The sequence below is a fragment of the Myotis brandtii genome, unplaced genomic scaffold (genome assembly GCF_000412655.1).
Source record: "Myotis brandtii unplaced genomic scaffold, ASM41265v1 scaffold103, whole genome shotgun sequence".
Taxonomy (NCBI): domain Eukaryota; kingdom Metazoa; phylum Chordata; class Mammalia; order Chiroptera; family Vespertilionidae; genus Myotis; species Myotis brandtii.
The window spans coordinates 4,405,083-4,421,546 of NW_005353460.1; the positions used below are offsets into that span (position 1 = coordinate 4,405,083).

A 16,464-nucleotide genomic window follows, 5' to 3' on the forward strand; every position below is an offset into this window, starting at 1 on the left:
GGAAGACGGGCATTGCTACGTGAAGTCATGACCCAGACAGTGGGACACTTCGCATGTTAGCCTTTTATATGTATAGATAGCCCCAAACCCAAAGCAACTCAAATGTCCATCAACAGTGAATGAATAAGCAAACTGTGGAATACTCATATAATGAAATATTATCCAGCAGCAAAAAGGAATGAATTCTTGATAACCACAGATGAATCTCAAAATAGTCTATGTGAAAGAAGCCAGACCGCCCCCCCCCAAGTACATCCTGTATGATTCCTTTTTTTTTTTTTAAATAAAATTCACGGAAATGCAAACTAATGTATGATGACAGAAAACAGATCAGTGCCTGAGGAAAGGGGCTGGGGAGGGTCAGGAAGGAGACATTACAAAGGAGCAGGAGGAACCTTTTGAAAGTGGTAAATGTTCACTATCTTGACTGAAATGGTTTCATGGTTGTATACCTGTCAGAACGTATCCATTTTTCCAATTTAAATATGTTCAGTTTACTGTGTACTGTTTATACCTCCATAAAGCTGTTTTTAAAATGCAATAAATGAACATGTTAAAAGTACCTAGAGGGCAGGATCAGACAGAGGTGCTAACAAGGTGTATCAGCCAGACCTCACCAGGTAAAGGTAAGCTAGTAAAGGCTGCGGTAGGTGAGGCTGCAGTGGCCGGGAGAGGGGAGACCCGCTTGTCCTCTCAGGTGGGCTGAGGGTGCAGGCTCGGTGCTGAAGGACAGTCTTTGGGGCGGGAGAACAACACCTCAGACAAGTTGGAGAGGCCTGACTGTGAAGCCCTGGCAGGTGCTTCGTCCTCCTTCCCGCCCCGTTGTCAAACGGATCCCCAGGAGCCGGCTATTCCTAAAGGTGAGCACTTCGTTTTGTACAGATGCAGTCGGGTGGTGTTCCACGTGCAAGCTGCGACACTCAATCCACAGTGAAAGTAAACCCTGACAATGAGTAATTGTAAGAAATTACCTCGCCGTGACCAGCAGGGAAATGACGCACCCTGGAAATCCCGACCTCAAACTCCTGCAAAGTACTGTACGGCCGGCCGACTCCAGTCTCCACAGTGGTTACCGGCGCGGCCCGCCCCGCCCTCCGGCTCCGCCCCTCCTTTTCTTCCGGTTGGGCTCCTCGGGGCGGGGCGGGGCGGTGGGTGGGTCTGAGGGGCTGGCGGGCTGGCGTCTTGGGTCCAGGCCGGGGATCTGACCCGTGGTTGCTGTCCCCGGAACCCACAGCGCGGCCCGTCTTGTGCTCGCCATGAGGCCGCAGCAGGCGCCAATGTTCAGAAAGGTATTCATTCAGCGAGACTACAGCAGTGGCACACGCTGTCAGTTCCAGACCAAGTTCCCCGCGGAGCTGGAAAACCGGGTATGCAGCCTGGCTCCCCGCACCCACGCTGAGCCCAGGGAGGGAGGCTGCCCAGGGAAGGGGAGGGAAGGGGGTCTGGGCTGAAACCCGGCCGCCGAGTGCCCCGGGGCTCTGGGTAGGGGCCGTCAAAGAAGGGGCGTTGGCCACAGGTGTACGAAGAGGGTCCTGGAGCAGGACCTGGTGTTCGGAGCAGGAGGAGTCGGGCCAAGCCCCCGGGGGTGATGACCTTGTAGAACTCTGCGATGCCCTGCCCGGTGCCGGGAATCGGTACCAGCCGTCTTCTTCCCCCGGGGCCAACCACCCCACCCCGGGTTATTGACCACAGAGATGAGGAACTCATTCCTCGGGCTCCAGGCCGCCTCACTCAACATGTTGTGAGCTATGTAGTCCTACCTCGTCACGCAAGAGGAATCTTCATCCTCCTCCTCGTGACTGGCGTTTGTGGCCATGGTGCTGGCCGAACTGCTCGGCAGAAAGGATTTATGAAGTGCTGTGCCAGGCAGTGCGGACAGGCCTTCTTGGAACCTGAAGAACATAGAGCGTTAGAGGGGCCTGGACAGGGAACTGTCAAGAACAAGGCCTTAAACTCGCCACTCCCCATTATCACTGGGAGCCACCTGTGTTAGGTTGGCTTGCGTATCAAAATTGTCATGAGGACCTAGGTCCTTTGGGCAACCCTGCATACAGAAATGCAAGAATGGGGTGTTTCCCTTTTCTTCAGAATTAGCAAAAATACATTTTTAAATCATTGTATCTTATTTTAAAGATAGAATGAAGTAAGCCACCTGAATGTGTGTGTTTTCTTGTGCCCACGTGTTCACGCACCCAAAGAGAAACAAACTCTTTAGGTCTTGAGCCATGTTACATCAGTTTTCTGTTCAGAAGTCAAGTTCTGGTTAGATGGGAGCAAGTTTTGTGGCTTTCCTCTTTGACAAGAAAGGTGAGGGACTGGTAGGTGATTAGACATGCTGTGGGTGTGGGGCTAAGAAATGCTGGTCATGAAATAAGTGGGTGTAGGTGAGTCTGTAGTAGAGAAATGTGTAGCAGTCATTTAAAACCAGCTTGGAGCAAGGTAGGTGGTTTTACCTGATTGCCAAGGTTGGAAAATCAACAATAATCAAGTGTAGTGTCCTTTAGTTTGATTTATAACCTTGGGCAGGTTAGTGGCCCAAATATGTTTCTTTAAATACAAATTAAAGATCAGACCTGTCTCATAAAGATTATGAGGTTAGCTTGTTTGTGAAATGCCATATGAGCAACTGCATTTTTTTGTCACGATGTTCTGAGTTAACTCACCCTGACACTAGTTGTTTGAAAAAGTGGAAATTGAGCCAGTTGCCTACTGGCTAAAACTACTGAATATTGTTCTGAAAATAATTTAACATTGCAGTTAGCATGTTTTACATGTTAGGACTTATGTGAAATGGATCAAATGTTTTATTTTTAAGCCTGTTTTGGAAACTCTGACTTATACTATTTACGTACTTTCAAATCAGAATGTAAACTTTTTTTTTTTCACCACACTTTAGATGTTACAAGATTCCTTTGTCAAACTTTGAACTCACAGTTGAGCCCAATATACCATAATCAGACATTAGTCTTCCACTGTGTGTGGTAGAGCCTTTATTTTATAGTTGGAATACAGAATCATAATAGAGTCACAGTATTGCACTGTTTCTTACAGGAAGTTGGTGTTTCTGAATTCTGGAGTCCATTTATTTCTTGGACTGCATACAGCCCAGAACTGCTTGTGATTCTGAGTACTCCAGTATATGGAGTGTTATATGGTGCTGTACAATGGTGCTTTTTTTTTCCTTTTTAAATGTTTGGGTTAGAACACTAGCTTATACTTTTTAAACTGCTTGGGAAAGCTTTGATTTTATTTTTTCCTGTGTTGAGATTAAATTTAAATTACAGGTTTAAATTTTCCTTGCTTGTTTGATGGAAAATTGAAAGGTTTCTCTTTTTGTTTCTCAACTAACCCTAGAAATTGTACTGGTTGCTCTGCCACTGAGGCCGATTTTCCTTTTGTGAGAACATCACACTTGGCAACTTAATAGAGGAAGAAACTAATGCACAAGGGTTTTGTGTTACTTTAAAGCATTAAAAACACACACATTTGTGCTCTTTAATTTGGGAGTGAGGACAAATTCTGTCTGTTAAAAAGTTTACGTTATCCATTGCCTGTTCGAATGTAATACTTTGATGCCTAAATGCTTTGTTGCCAAGATAGTTCTTTAACGGAGGCTTTATTCTCACTTTACCCAAAATACAGACATCTTAGGCACCTTTGGTCTGGGTAGAAGAGAAATGAGTGAACTATAATTGAAGCATTTGTTCCCCTATATACCTTTAAAAACATGTCTCTACATTTGATCAGTAGAAATTACCTGTGACTTGTGTTTGCTTTAAGCTTTAGTCCCATGCTTTCTGTCTACCACATACTTCAAGAAACAAAAATTCTGGGCAAATGATGAGCCTGATTCCTGTTTCCATTATGACTTTCAATGTTTACTGATCCAAATTTGTATTTGGTTCCAACTTCACATATCTCCAGATTTTGATATAGCTTCTCTATCAGTGTCCAAGTAACCAGGGAGACCACTGTCAGCTTTTCATAGTGCCTAAAGAGAGGGGGAAATGCCCACATTTGTTCTGTGGAGGCCTTGCGTGTTAAGTGTGTCCTTTGCCTTTACTGCTGCCTACATGGTTTTTACTTTTTTCCCCTTTTTAGAAATAACCTTCTAAAGAAATTCTTGGCTGTTTTTTTATCTTTATTTCTTTTTTCTTAACCTTTTTTCAATCCTTCACTTAATGTTTTTTTAAATGATCTATGATTTGCTTCCATCCTGCAAAAGCATTGCAATCCTGGAATCACTTTTAAGAGTTAGTGTTGCTGATGTGATTAGTGATTCTGATCTGAAAGAAACATTTCTGGTTTAGATCCCATGGTTTTGAATCATATTATGTCCAAAGAAATGTAAATAATTCAAAGAACTTTTTTATCCAATCATTGAATTGTAGGTAAAGCATAGGTGATTGTTTGAAATTATTTAGACTTTTGCAGGTTTACTGATGGACAAACTGGAGGCATTAACTTAGGCATAATTAGGTGAACAGTTTACCTTTAATATTTGTTCACTGAGCTGTTCTCCCATCTGTTTTCAGGGAATGAGAACTCTGACATAGGTTCTGCAGATGACCATTCTTGACAAACCATGTCTTCAAGTAGTTTGGCTCAGTGAAGGATTGCTACCCTGGCTCTCAGTACCATTGCCACCCACCCAAACCTTGTCAGAAACTCTAATTTTCTTGGAAAGTAAAAGTAGCTCCTTTTGAAAAACAGGTAGAGCCACCACCATTTTAAAGTTTATATTAAACTTTTTCATGCTGTTGGCTAATTGTTTCCCCACCGGACAAAACAATGATTACAACTGCCTCTAACCCAGTGGTTCTCAACCTTGGCTGCACATTAGAATCACCTGGGAATCTTTTTAAAATCCTGATTTCTGAGCCTCATCCTCCGGAAATTCTGTTTCTTTGTTATGGGGTGAGGCCACAACATTAGTAACAAAGAAACAGAACGGAAGATGAGGCCCAGAAATCAGGATTTTAAAAAGATTCCCAGGTGATTCTAATGAGCAGCCAAGGTTGAGAACCACTGCAACCTAAACAGTTTTAATAACTTAATAAAGATGATGATCATAGTTTTATACTTTAAAAAATTATGTTCTTGGGAATAATTTGTCTCAAACTGTGATATTGAGGTTCTTTGACTTCTTTTAGTCTATTTTTATATAGACTTCATAAAAGAATTCATGTGTAGGTATTAGTTTTAGGAATAAAGAAGGCCTAAAGTGAAGACAGATTAATTGTACTTTTGTTACCAAGAATGATAGTATCAGATGAAATACTCTACTAATGGTCCTTGAAAGTCCTAGAGTACAGTATTAAGATTTTAAAATGTAGAAAGCACCGTTAGAAAATAAAATGATACTGGAAGAAGAAAGTAAAAGCAGATGAATAGAGTGAAAAGTGAATGACAATAGTATTGGTATAAATGTAAAATGATAGTGTCACTGAATAGAAGGAGGTGATAGGAATGACTTGGTGTGAGTTGTGCAGTAGTTTGAGATTTTGCCTTGTTCATGATGAGCTTTTAATACTAAATAGTTACTTTAATATTGATGGAATATTGAGTAAACAAAAAACAGAACTTTGCACCCTTTGATTCTTCTGCTTAAAATGTCCTTCCCTGCCTGTGTTTAGCTATTGAATTTAAGATTATCTGCTCTTTCCAGATCAAGGAAAGGTCTCTTCCACCATACTTTATGCCTCTATTATAGTACTCTGTCAATTTGTTGCATTTTTATATTTACGTATTTGTGCTGCTCCTTTTACTGTAAACTCCTTGAAGATTGAGTCCGTCTTATTAATCTTTCTCTAAGGCCTGTCATAATATGTAATGGTAGGTGCTCAGTAAAATTGAATATAACTGAATTGAAAGATCGAAGAATTGTATAATTTAATTTACTTGAAATTCAGTATAGGGACTAAAAAAACACTATATTGAGACTTGAAGATATCTAATGTTCATAATAGTGATAAAATTAAACAAGTACTAAGCAGTTCTAGTAACTTAGGTCCATATTTAATCACCTAAAAATTGTATGCTGATTATTAGATAGGAATGTTGACAAAAAAGCAAAATAAGTTAGTGATAGAAAGCATTAGTGAGTAGCTAATCTTTTTTTCCAAAACTTATTTTTAAATTCTTTCCTGTACAGATTGATAGGCAGCAGTTTGAAGAAACAGTTCGAACTCTAAATAACCTTTATGCAGAAGCAGAGAAGCTTGGGGGTCAGTCATATCTTGAAGGTTGTTTGGCTTGTTTAACAGCATACACCATCTTCTTATGCATGGAAACTCATTACGAGAAGGTAAGGCTACCTTTACTCTATTTCCCCAGATTTCTATCTTAAGTTCTGTCCTCCCACCTTAGTCTTTTGTTTGTGTATTTGTTGTTTTTTGTTAATCCTCACCTGAGACTATTTTTCCCATTGCTTTTCCAACAGAGTATGAGGAAGGAAGAGAGTGAGGGAAGGTGGGAGAGAGGCTTTCCTCTACCCTAGAATGCTACTCTTCCCATGTTCAAATCTCACCAGTCCCTTAGGTCCCACTTTCATCTAAATTTTCCTTACTCTTCTAATCATAGTCTTTCTCTCCTTGGTATCCCCACAATATTTTATTTGTATCTGTTTCCTGGCACTTAACACTCTACTTTGGAATGCAAGTTTACATTCTTATTTGCCCATCAAGTATGTATTTTTCTTGAGGTCAAAGACAGTGCCTTAACCAGTATATATCCCTCTTCATGCCTGACACCATGCCTTGGGTATATTAGACACTCCCTGAATGTGTGTTAAATGAATGTATTTAAGTTAATCACAGTAAGCCCCTATTAATAAATTCTGATATCTATATTATATCCCACTTATAGAAATGTCCCTGTGATTGTCTTGTACTCCATGCAGTAGAAAGCAGATACAATTGTAGCAAAAAATATTTTGAGCTAGTGTTACAAAAAGGGTTTCTATAATAATAAAAGAGTAATATGCTAATTAGACCAGACGTCCTTCCGGACAACCTTCCGGATGAAGCCGGGGCTGTGAGGGAAGCCTGGGTCCCGGGTGCCTGCCAGTGGCTGGAGGGAAGCCCGGGTCCCAGGTGCCTGCCAGCGGCTAGAGGGAAGCCCGAGTCCTGGGTGCCAGAGGGAAGCTGGAGCCAGCAGCTGGGGGAAGGAAGGCCTACTCTTGCACAAATTTTGTGCATTGGGCCTCTAGTATTTAAATAATAACTTCATAGTTTATGTCCTTCTCCATCCTCCTATATAATAAAGAGGTAATATGCAAATTAACCCTTACACCCTCACAAGATGGCTGCCTACGACCAGGCCATCAGGGGGGTTAGTGAGGGACGACCAAACGACCAAGCAGCAGGCTGCGTGGGGCGACCAGGCCGGCAGAGGGGGATAGTGAGTGGCGACCAGGCCAGCAGGGGGGGGGCGTGAGGGGCAACCAGACCAGCAGGGGGGGCAGTAATGGGTGACCAGGCTGGGGGGGGGGCAGTTAGGAGTGACCAGGCTGGCTGGGAGGGGGCAGTTGGGGGCGATCAGGCTGGCACTCAGAGGCAGTGAGGGGTGATCAGGACGGCAGCGGGAGCGCAGTTAGGGGCAACCAGGCCGGCAGTCAGGTGAGCGATTAGGAGCCAGCAGTCCAGGATTATGAGAGGGATATCCCCCAAGGGGTCCCAGATTGGAGAGGGTGAAGGCTGGGCTGAGGGGGGACCTCCCCCCAATGCATGAATTTCATACACCGGGCCTCTAGTATCATATAGAGAAGCAGCTTACTTTCATTCCTGGTTAACATTCAGAATTTCAATCTGTTTTGTCATAGCAGCTTCTCTTTAATAATACATTTTCTGAGTGAAGGGGATAAATCCGATAAATATTTATTGAAAGCCTATATGCTAACCAGTTTGCAGGGGATATAACTGAATAGGGCAAACGTGGTTGCTGACCTTGTGGAGTTTATAATTTAGTGGTAACAACTGATACTAAGGAAACAAAACCAGCAAAATTGTAAAATGTGATAAGTCTCTTGAAGAAAACAAACTCTCCTATGATAGAAAATAATAGGAGAGACCTAATTTAAATTTTGTGGTCAGAAAAGGCCTCTGAGGAGGTAACATTTATACTGCTACATGAAGGATGAAAGCCTGGAGACATTTAGGCAGAGAGATCAGTGCAGGGGGAAGCTACTCAAAGGTTTTAAGCAGGAGAGGGATATGATCAGATTTTCATTGTAAAGAGATCTCTCTGCTCTGTGAAAAAAAAGTTATGAAAGTAGGGAAACCAGTTAGGATGCTCTAGAAGTCCAGGCCAAAGATGATGATAGCTTGGACAAGGAACAGAGCAATAGAGATGGAAGGGGGTAAGCAGACTCAAGGGATATGTTGGTGATAGAACCAAGACTTGATGAAGAGCTGAATGTAGAAGTGGAGGGTAAGACTGAATTCACATGGATAAAAACTTGGTCATCCAGGATGGTCTTTTAAAGAAGTATAGAATACTGCCAATTTAAATTAGAAATACATCCTCCAGATTATTTTATTCATGCTTAGTGGAATATTAGATGCTTGAGTTGCCATTTCACTCTAGCTTTTAAATTTAAGATTTTAATTAAACTTATTTACCCATGTGCATTGGCTGAAATAGATACAGGTAGCTCCTTCTGATGTCCGTTGTAAAAAGAAATTGGTAATTGGGTGACAGCCAAGTCATTTACTAATTATGGGATTATAGACAAGAGAGGTTATTCTTTAAGAGTATATTCTGTAAAATGGCTGTTAGCATTAATTAATAAATTCCCTCATATATGGTAAATACTTAGAAAGTGTTTTCTTAAGATAAATTTAAGAATTAAGTTAGTATATATGTATGTTTTAATCAGATATTTGTGAAGTGACATGATTTTTTAAATTTCAAGAACAAATAATCTTTTTTCAGCTCTTAATTAAAATTATTTTGATTATTAATCTTGGGAGGCAGTTCTCAGTATCAAAAATATAGTGGAGCCCTAGCTGGTTTGGCTCAATGGATAGAGCGTCGGTCTGCGGACTGAAGGGTCCCAGGTTCGATTCCGACCAAGGGCACATGCCTGGGTTGCAGGCTTGATCCCCAGTAGGGGGCGTGCAGGAGGCAGCCAATCAATGATTCTCTCTCATCATTGATATTTCTATCTCTCTCTCCTCCCTTCCTCTCTAAAATCAATAAAGTATATTTAAAATATATATATATAGTGGAAATTGATTGATCCTAATTATGTTTTAATTTGGTTTCATAGACAATATATAAGGTACTACTTTATAAGTCTAATCAAGGTCCTTTACAAAGTAACTATTATAAAGCAAGTAAAGACAAAATAAAATTAGTCAAGAAACCAAAAGTTTAAGGCATGGCCACATTTTTAAATAGGGGATTTTAACCCTAGCTGATGTAGCTCAGTTGGTTGGAGCATCCTCCTGTGTACCAGAAAGTCATGGGATTGATTTCTGGTCAAGGCACATACCTAGGTTGTGGGTTCAGTCCCCAGTCAGGGTGGGTGTGGGCGGCAACCAATTGATGTATCTCTCTCACATCAATGTTTCTCTCACTCCCCCTTCTTCCCTCCCTCTCTAAAATTAATCAGTCAATATAAACAGGTGATTTTATTTTAGAAACTGGACAAGAATAACTAGATCATGGAAAGTTAATAACTAGAACGGTCATACTCTCTCTATATATATAAAAGCCTAAGCGACCGGATGGCCAACCGGTAGCTATGACGCACATTGACCACCAATGGGCAGATGCTCAACTTAGGAGCTGCCCCCTTGTGGTCAGTGTGCTCCCATAGCAGGAGTGCTGCTCAGCTGACAAACAGGCGCCAGACGCCGGGCTCACAGCTGGCGAGTGCTGCTGTGGCAGCACGACCCTCTCCCGCGGATACTCCCCCTGCGCGCCTGAGCGTGGCCCTGGCGGCAGGCCCAGCTCGGGCTTCTCCCCTACCACCTGTCGCTTCCCACACTACTTTATGCTGTGCAGGATCGACACAGGCAGCGGGCTGGAGCCCGACGAGCTGGTGGGAAAGGCCGGGCTGCGGCCGTGGTCCACTGATCCCCGCAGGCCCGGCCAAAGGACCCCACTGGTGCACGAATCTGTGCACTGGGCCTCTAGTTAAGATATAATGTACCAATACTTTTAAAAGAAAACTTTTCATATGTATATTTTTATTTTTTATAAAATGATAAAAGTATGAAAATTATTACCCTCTCCCTCTCTAGTTTATCTCTTAGGAATGTTCGTGGTATTATTTTCTACTTTATGAAAAGACAGGATTGAATCATTTAGTCTTTATTGTTTTAAACACTAAAATTTCTAATTTATAAACAGTAAGCCAAATATAATAGTGCTTACACTTTGTCGTGTGGGTTAAATTTTTGAAATTATAAATAGGCCTTTGAAAACTCACTAGAACAATCATGCATTTTTCCTATAATGTGCTCTTTATTGGTTTAAAATGAAAATAAAGACTTCAGTGTTATTTCTCTATTGTTGCTGCCCATGATAATTAGGGAACAAATGGGATTGTAAAGGTTCCCTCAGTAGCTGTCTGTCTTATTCATCAACTATAAAACATCCCTTCTGCCTATGTGCTATAATCTGTAAAAGGAACACAGTTAGAAGGAACTTAGATATTTTCTGAAAATAGCTGTGATCTTGGTGTTCTCTCTTAGCCTCACTTAAGATATTTTTTCTCAAGGGTCTAGGAGGCTTTCTCCAATTTATTATTCTCCAGGAGCATAACAGTCTTTCCTAAGGTTTGATTGTGTTTAGCTTTGTAAATATTATGCAAATTGGGGTTTGTTGAGGGTTTGAAGTTAACAGATATAAAATATGAATAAATGTCAACATAAGATTCTTAGGGGTGAGAATGGTGCTTTGTTCAGTATGGGATGCAGTATGAGTTTACTCATATTAATGCTTTCCTATTGCTAAAGAGACTTAAGAGTTTAAAAGCATCCTGTTTAGGACAGTGCTGCCTTTACCAAAATAGTATAAGAGGATTTGGAGCTTATACCAAAAAAACTGTTTTCTTTCTAAACTGATTCCCAAGTGTTTATGAATGTTATTAAAGTTTAGACAAAAACCTGCACAACAAAGTTGTGCTTGAATCAAATAAAGGAATGCCATTTCTTTGCTACCAACCTGTGCCCAAGGAGAAAGGGAGGAAAGCTGTTCTGAAGGAATCCTTTCTTTGGAACCAGCCATGCAAGCATTCTTCTGAGTGTCCTCTTAGTATTAATGGACCTCAGAGAGGGGAGACTGACTCTCCAATTTCCAATCTGTCAGGTGAGCTGAGAGGGAAATCGGAGAGAAGATTGAGAGGACTGAGTTGGGTACCTTTAGGGGCTACTTCCTTCTATTCATTGTTTTAGCATGATTGACAAACAGATACAGAGATAGTGTCTAAGCCTTTTTTTTTTTCTTTTTTGTCCATAAAGACTGAGCACTGCTCAAATTCTTTGAGAGTTGAAAATAGGAGAATGATATATGTATTACTTCAGGTAATTACTAGTTGGTGAAAAAAAATTTTTTCTTTAGAAATAGTATTTCTTAATTTACACCACATAAGGTTGCTCTTTTAGTATGATCATGCTCTTTTTAAAAAACATAAAACATTAGTTTATATTATTTCCAAAAATGTAACCTGAATAAACCATTTAAATTATTTTCCTGCAATAAGAAAATTAGTTATACAAACCACATAGAGTTTTAAATTCTAAATCAGTGTATACTAAAACATAAATTGTAGCATCCTAAACTGTTGGTTTGGCCTGATACATTATAGACCCCACTCTTAAGTCATTTTTTAATTTCCAGCTTTATTTTCATACAGTTCTTTTTCTCCCTTTGTGATCAGATTTATCTGTGACTTTATCATATGCTGATAGTGTGAATTTAAGAAAATATATAGTAATTAAAGAACTGGATCAAAGTCCCTTTGAACATTAGAGCCAGAAGAGGGTTCTGATGGCTTTGAATCTGAAATAAAACATGTAACTCTTTGATTTTGTATATAGCTATTAAGATTTATTTTCTTTTAGCTTATCTGTCTCGGAATTGCCCTTATGAAAGCTGGAGATTTGGCAATTTCCAGAAGTTCCTTTGTATCCTATCTGGTTTTTGTCTACATTTGCTTTGACTTTTACAACCTTAATACTAAACTTATAAATTGAGGTTCCCGTCTAGGACACAGGAGCAACTACAGAGTAGCACTACATGCGGTCATGGAAATGATATAAGACACTTGTAGTCATCAGAAACTCCCTGGCAGCTAACGCCCACATGCCTTACAAAGGAAATAAAATGTTCAGTTTAAACTAGCTGGGCTACCTTTTGTTATTGGCCAACTTTGTATCATTACTCAAAGTTGATGAAAATGTACAAAGAAGAAGCAATTCTTAAGTGTTAAAGGAGAAAGCCAAGAAGTGCCCTTGATATTAGAATATGTCACATTAACGACACTTTATGAGTAGGGAGAGAGAAAAGCATGACTAACCATTGTGTATATAATCGTCTGTTTCTCTAAATCCAGGATTGAGGTGACTAGGAGGTGAGGAGGAGGGGGATTGGGTCTCATGCTTTTGTATGCATTTCTACTTACACTGCATTGGAGATATTTGTGACTTGAAGAGTCTGTCATGCTGTGCTATATGTTGTATGTAACTGGTGTGAACCAAGTAATCAGAGCTGTATCCTTCCATAGGAATATCCATGACTTGCTTTGAAAGCTAATTCCACTGCCTGAAAATTTTGAGATTCAGCTGATACTTAAAGGGAAATCCGATGAAATTTGTAAACTGCTATTTCTTTCTGTCAGGTTCTGAGGAAAGTCTCCAAATACATTCAAGAGCAGAATGAGAAGATATATGCTCCCCAAGGCCTCCTCCTGACAGATCCCATTGAGAGAGGACTTCGAGTTGTATCTTTTTAGTCCAGATCTAAATGTCTGTAAAAAGAAAATGTCAGTGGTACTATTTGGCATGCGCCAAAGAGAATTTAACTCCTGAATTGTCTTTGTGAATTGCATACCTACCATAAGCCCCCTATCTCCAGCATTTTTTCTTAAAGCATGCCTCTCCTTCCTTTGCATTGTTCAGGTCTCTGGATTGTTTAGTATTCTGGTTACTGTCTTTTTTGGTGGTTCTGAGGGCATCTTGTACTAATAATGGGGGTGGTATGAGTAATGCATTTCATCTGCAGAAACTCTGAACCTAAAGCTCCTTTGAAATGCATAAACTCATAAATGTGGTGAGACTTGTCATCCAAATGAATTGCAGTTCCATGGGTTCATCTGACTAGTTGAAATCAGTTGCAGCTGCCAAATGTATAATTTCATTACCTTTGACATACTGTGCATATTTTTAGAGGCAGTAAGCTTTGAAAATCACTAAGTGAATTTGGGAAATAAAATTGCAAAAAAACTAGTACAGCTTGATAACTGGAGTAATGGGTAAAATAATTTCTTTAAAAAACCTAGGTCAGATAATCCCAGGCCTTCCTGCTGATAATAAGTTCAGTAGTTTTATTATAGTCTACAGCAGGGATTCTTAAATTTTTAGAGGTCATGAACCCTCACCCAAGAAAAAGTTTTCATATAATTTCAGGGTATTTTGAACCCCTGAATTCATTACCTCTGTGGATTCTCAGTTAAAAAAAAACCCTATTCTACAGTAAAGCATTCTTTTTCTGGTTTTTTTCTCTCAATAAATAATCAGTGTTTGGGGAGGAACTATATGTAGAATACTACAAGCAATTATATTTCTTAAATTTTTCAACAAGGTGGAGAAAGCATCATATTTAATTTAAGTAGAAGAAAGTTTTCATAATTTAAAAGTAAGCAAAGCAAATTAAAGTCTGTACAGACCATACATATCATCTTGCTATAGCCCCCTTTTATATGTTATATTCTATAGTGTGTTTTCTTAACAGCCATGCTGTTTAGATCGAAATTACCATTTATGAAGACAGAGGGATGAGCAGTGGAAGATAAACCATGGAATTAAAGGTAAATATGAAATTATATAATTTATATGTGGTTTTTGTAATTTTGTAGGATGTATTAATTTTCTTCCCTGCATGGTAAATAAATTGTTATATGGTGGCATGTTTTCTGTATTACTTCATATTTAAGATGTGTACTTAACCCAAAGTCTGTTTGGTGATACCGAATTTAATACTGATCTCCACCCCCCCTCCTTCCCCCCAGTATTGTTTTCAGACTAGTTTTTTGGGTTTTGTTTTTGTTTTTTTAAAATATATTTTATTGATTTTTACAGAGAGGAAGGGAGAGGGATAGAGAGTTAGAAACATCGATGAGAGAGAAACATCGATCAGCTGCCTCCTGCACACTCCCTACTGGGATGTGCCCGCAACCAAGGTACATGCCCTTGACCGGGATCGAACCTGGGACCTTTCAGTCCGCAGGCCGATGCTCTATCCACTGAGCCAAACCGGTCAGGGCTCAGACTAGTTTTTTTGTTTCTTTGGTTTTGGGGATTTTAGGGGTGGAAGGTAATCATGTTTCATTTTAATATTTTAAACTATTCTAGGCATTTAAGTAGTTAGGTTTTGCATATAAGAATCAGGTCAGAGCCCTAACCGGTTTGGCTCAGTGGATAGAGCGTCGGCCTGCGGACTGAAGGGTCCCAGGTTCGATTCCGGTCAAGGGCATGTATCTTGGTTGCGGGCACATCCCCAGTAGGGGGTGTGCAGGAGGCAGCTGATCGATGTTTCTCGCTCATCGATGTTTCTAACTCTATCCCTCTCCCTTCCTCTCTGTAAAAAAATCAATAAACTATATTAAAAAAAAAAATCAGGTCAGAGGTTCCCCTGCCTGTATGATGAATGGCTTTTAAAAACCAAAGAAACATTTCAGAGTGGAGTGGGGAGAGTATGAGTATTTCATAGCCCCACAGATGAGTATTTTATCTACCAGTGGGTAGAACCATAAGTTTAATTCTTTTGTTTCGAATGTTTATGTTCTTATATATCCATAAAATGACCTTGAATAAGTGAGAAACAGATTAGGTGATATTAATAGAAATCTATGGGAAAAATCACGTAGAAGCCATAGTACATTAGCACAGTCTTCTAAGTGACAGAAAATTGTACTACACTGTTTGTGCCAATTTCAGTTTTTACTCTTTCTACAGATAGTGTTCTGCTGCTGCGTTTTCCTAATTAACGTTGTTTACCGGCATCTATCACTAACAGGCAGCATAGAAATAGAATCTACCAAAGCAAACATATTCCTTCCCAGGACAACAATAATAATAGCTACCATCCTGAGGTACCTCATATGTGCCAGATATTAAACAAATGGTATTTCTAATTCTCACAAGAATTCTGCTAAATTTCCCTATTATACAGATGCACAAACCAAGGTACAAATAGATTACATGATGTTCTCAAAGTCGCACTGATTGGCCATAAACCTGTTTTTTTTATATACCATACTTCGTACTTGCAGTAGCAAGAATATGGAGAAAGGAAAGTTGATTAGATTATTCCAAGTGTATATCCCCTTTTCTTTTTCAGTACTTTTTAAAAATACATTTTGTCTGCTCTTATACCACTTACAGAATCCTACAGACCAACCAACATTCCAAAACTGCCTTCCTTTAGCACTAGGGAATGTGTCACCTGAATTCTTGAAAGTCAAAGGTCTAAATGATGTTATCATCTATCATACCTTATATTTCTTTAAAATGGCTTTGCTTTGGAACACTTAGTGGTGTTTGTTCTTACTCTTTCTCATGAACAATTTCCAAACTGATATTTCTCAAATGAGCAGTCAGGAACCTTATGTGTGGTTTTTGTTACATGCCATTGAAATAAGTTTGTTTTATCAATTGCAGCTGCGTTGACTTGGCACAATGCATTTGTCATGACTCATTTTGCAGCTATTATTGCTAAATATAATGTTTTTCTGAAGTGGTGTGGGGTTTTGAGCAATTACACACCAGAGACTAATCTATCAATATTCAAACAACTGTAAAATTTTGCAATGGGTAAGATTTACATTAGGAACTTCTGGATAGTTTCATGAATGCAAATATTTTTGTTCAGCACAGTTTAGTTTTTAGAGCTATGTGTTCCTCAAGCACAGGAACCAGTGTAGGCTAAAGCTTTGGAGGAGGGGAAAAACTATAAGAATAATTAATTCAATTCTGCTATTTTTCTTAAGTCTACAAGGTGTCTGCAGGTTGAAGCATTATATGAGAATTAATGACAAAAAGTACACAAATAGATCTTTAACCAAAATATTTTGTTATTTTTAAATTGAATTTTTAAAATATCTTTATTATCCTATATAATAAAAGCCTAATATGCAAATTGACTGAACGGTGGAAAGACCGGTCGCTATAACATGCACTGACCACCAGGGGGCAGATGCTCAACGAAGGAGCTGCCCCCAGCCCACAAGCCCTA

At 39.7% G+C, this 16,464-nt stretch overlaps 1 protein-coding gene across 2 annotated transcripts in view; it reads left to right on the forward strand.

The window, feature by feature from the left end:
- The first annotated feature begins 1,134 nt into the window (after nt 1-1,134).
- The window catches only part of GOLGA7 (golgin A7), a 17,859-nt gene continuing 2,529 nt past the window's right edge, over nt 1,135-16,464 (forward strand). The window contains exons 1-4 of one of the 2 annotated variants that reach the window (XM_005856449.2): nt 1,135-1,367; nt 6,155-6,307; nt 12,851-12,952; nt 13,971-14,038. In XM_005856449.2, coding sequence (XP_005856511.1) covers nt 1,257-1,367; nt 6,155-6,307; nt 12,851-12,952; nt 13,971-14,009 — 405 coding nt within the window. In that variant the 5' untranslated portion in view covers nt 1,135-1,256 and the 3' untranslated portion in view covers nt 14,010-14,038. The remainder of the gene's footprint in view (nt 1,368-6,154; nt 6,308-12,850; nt 12,953-13,970; nt 14,039-16,464) is intronic. The other variant, XM_005856448.2, reaches the window with a different exon arrangement.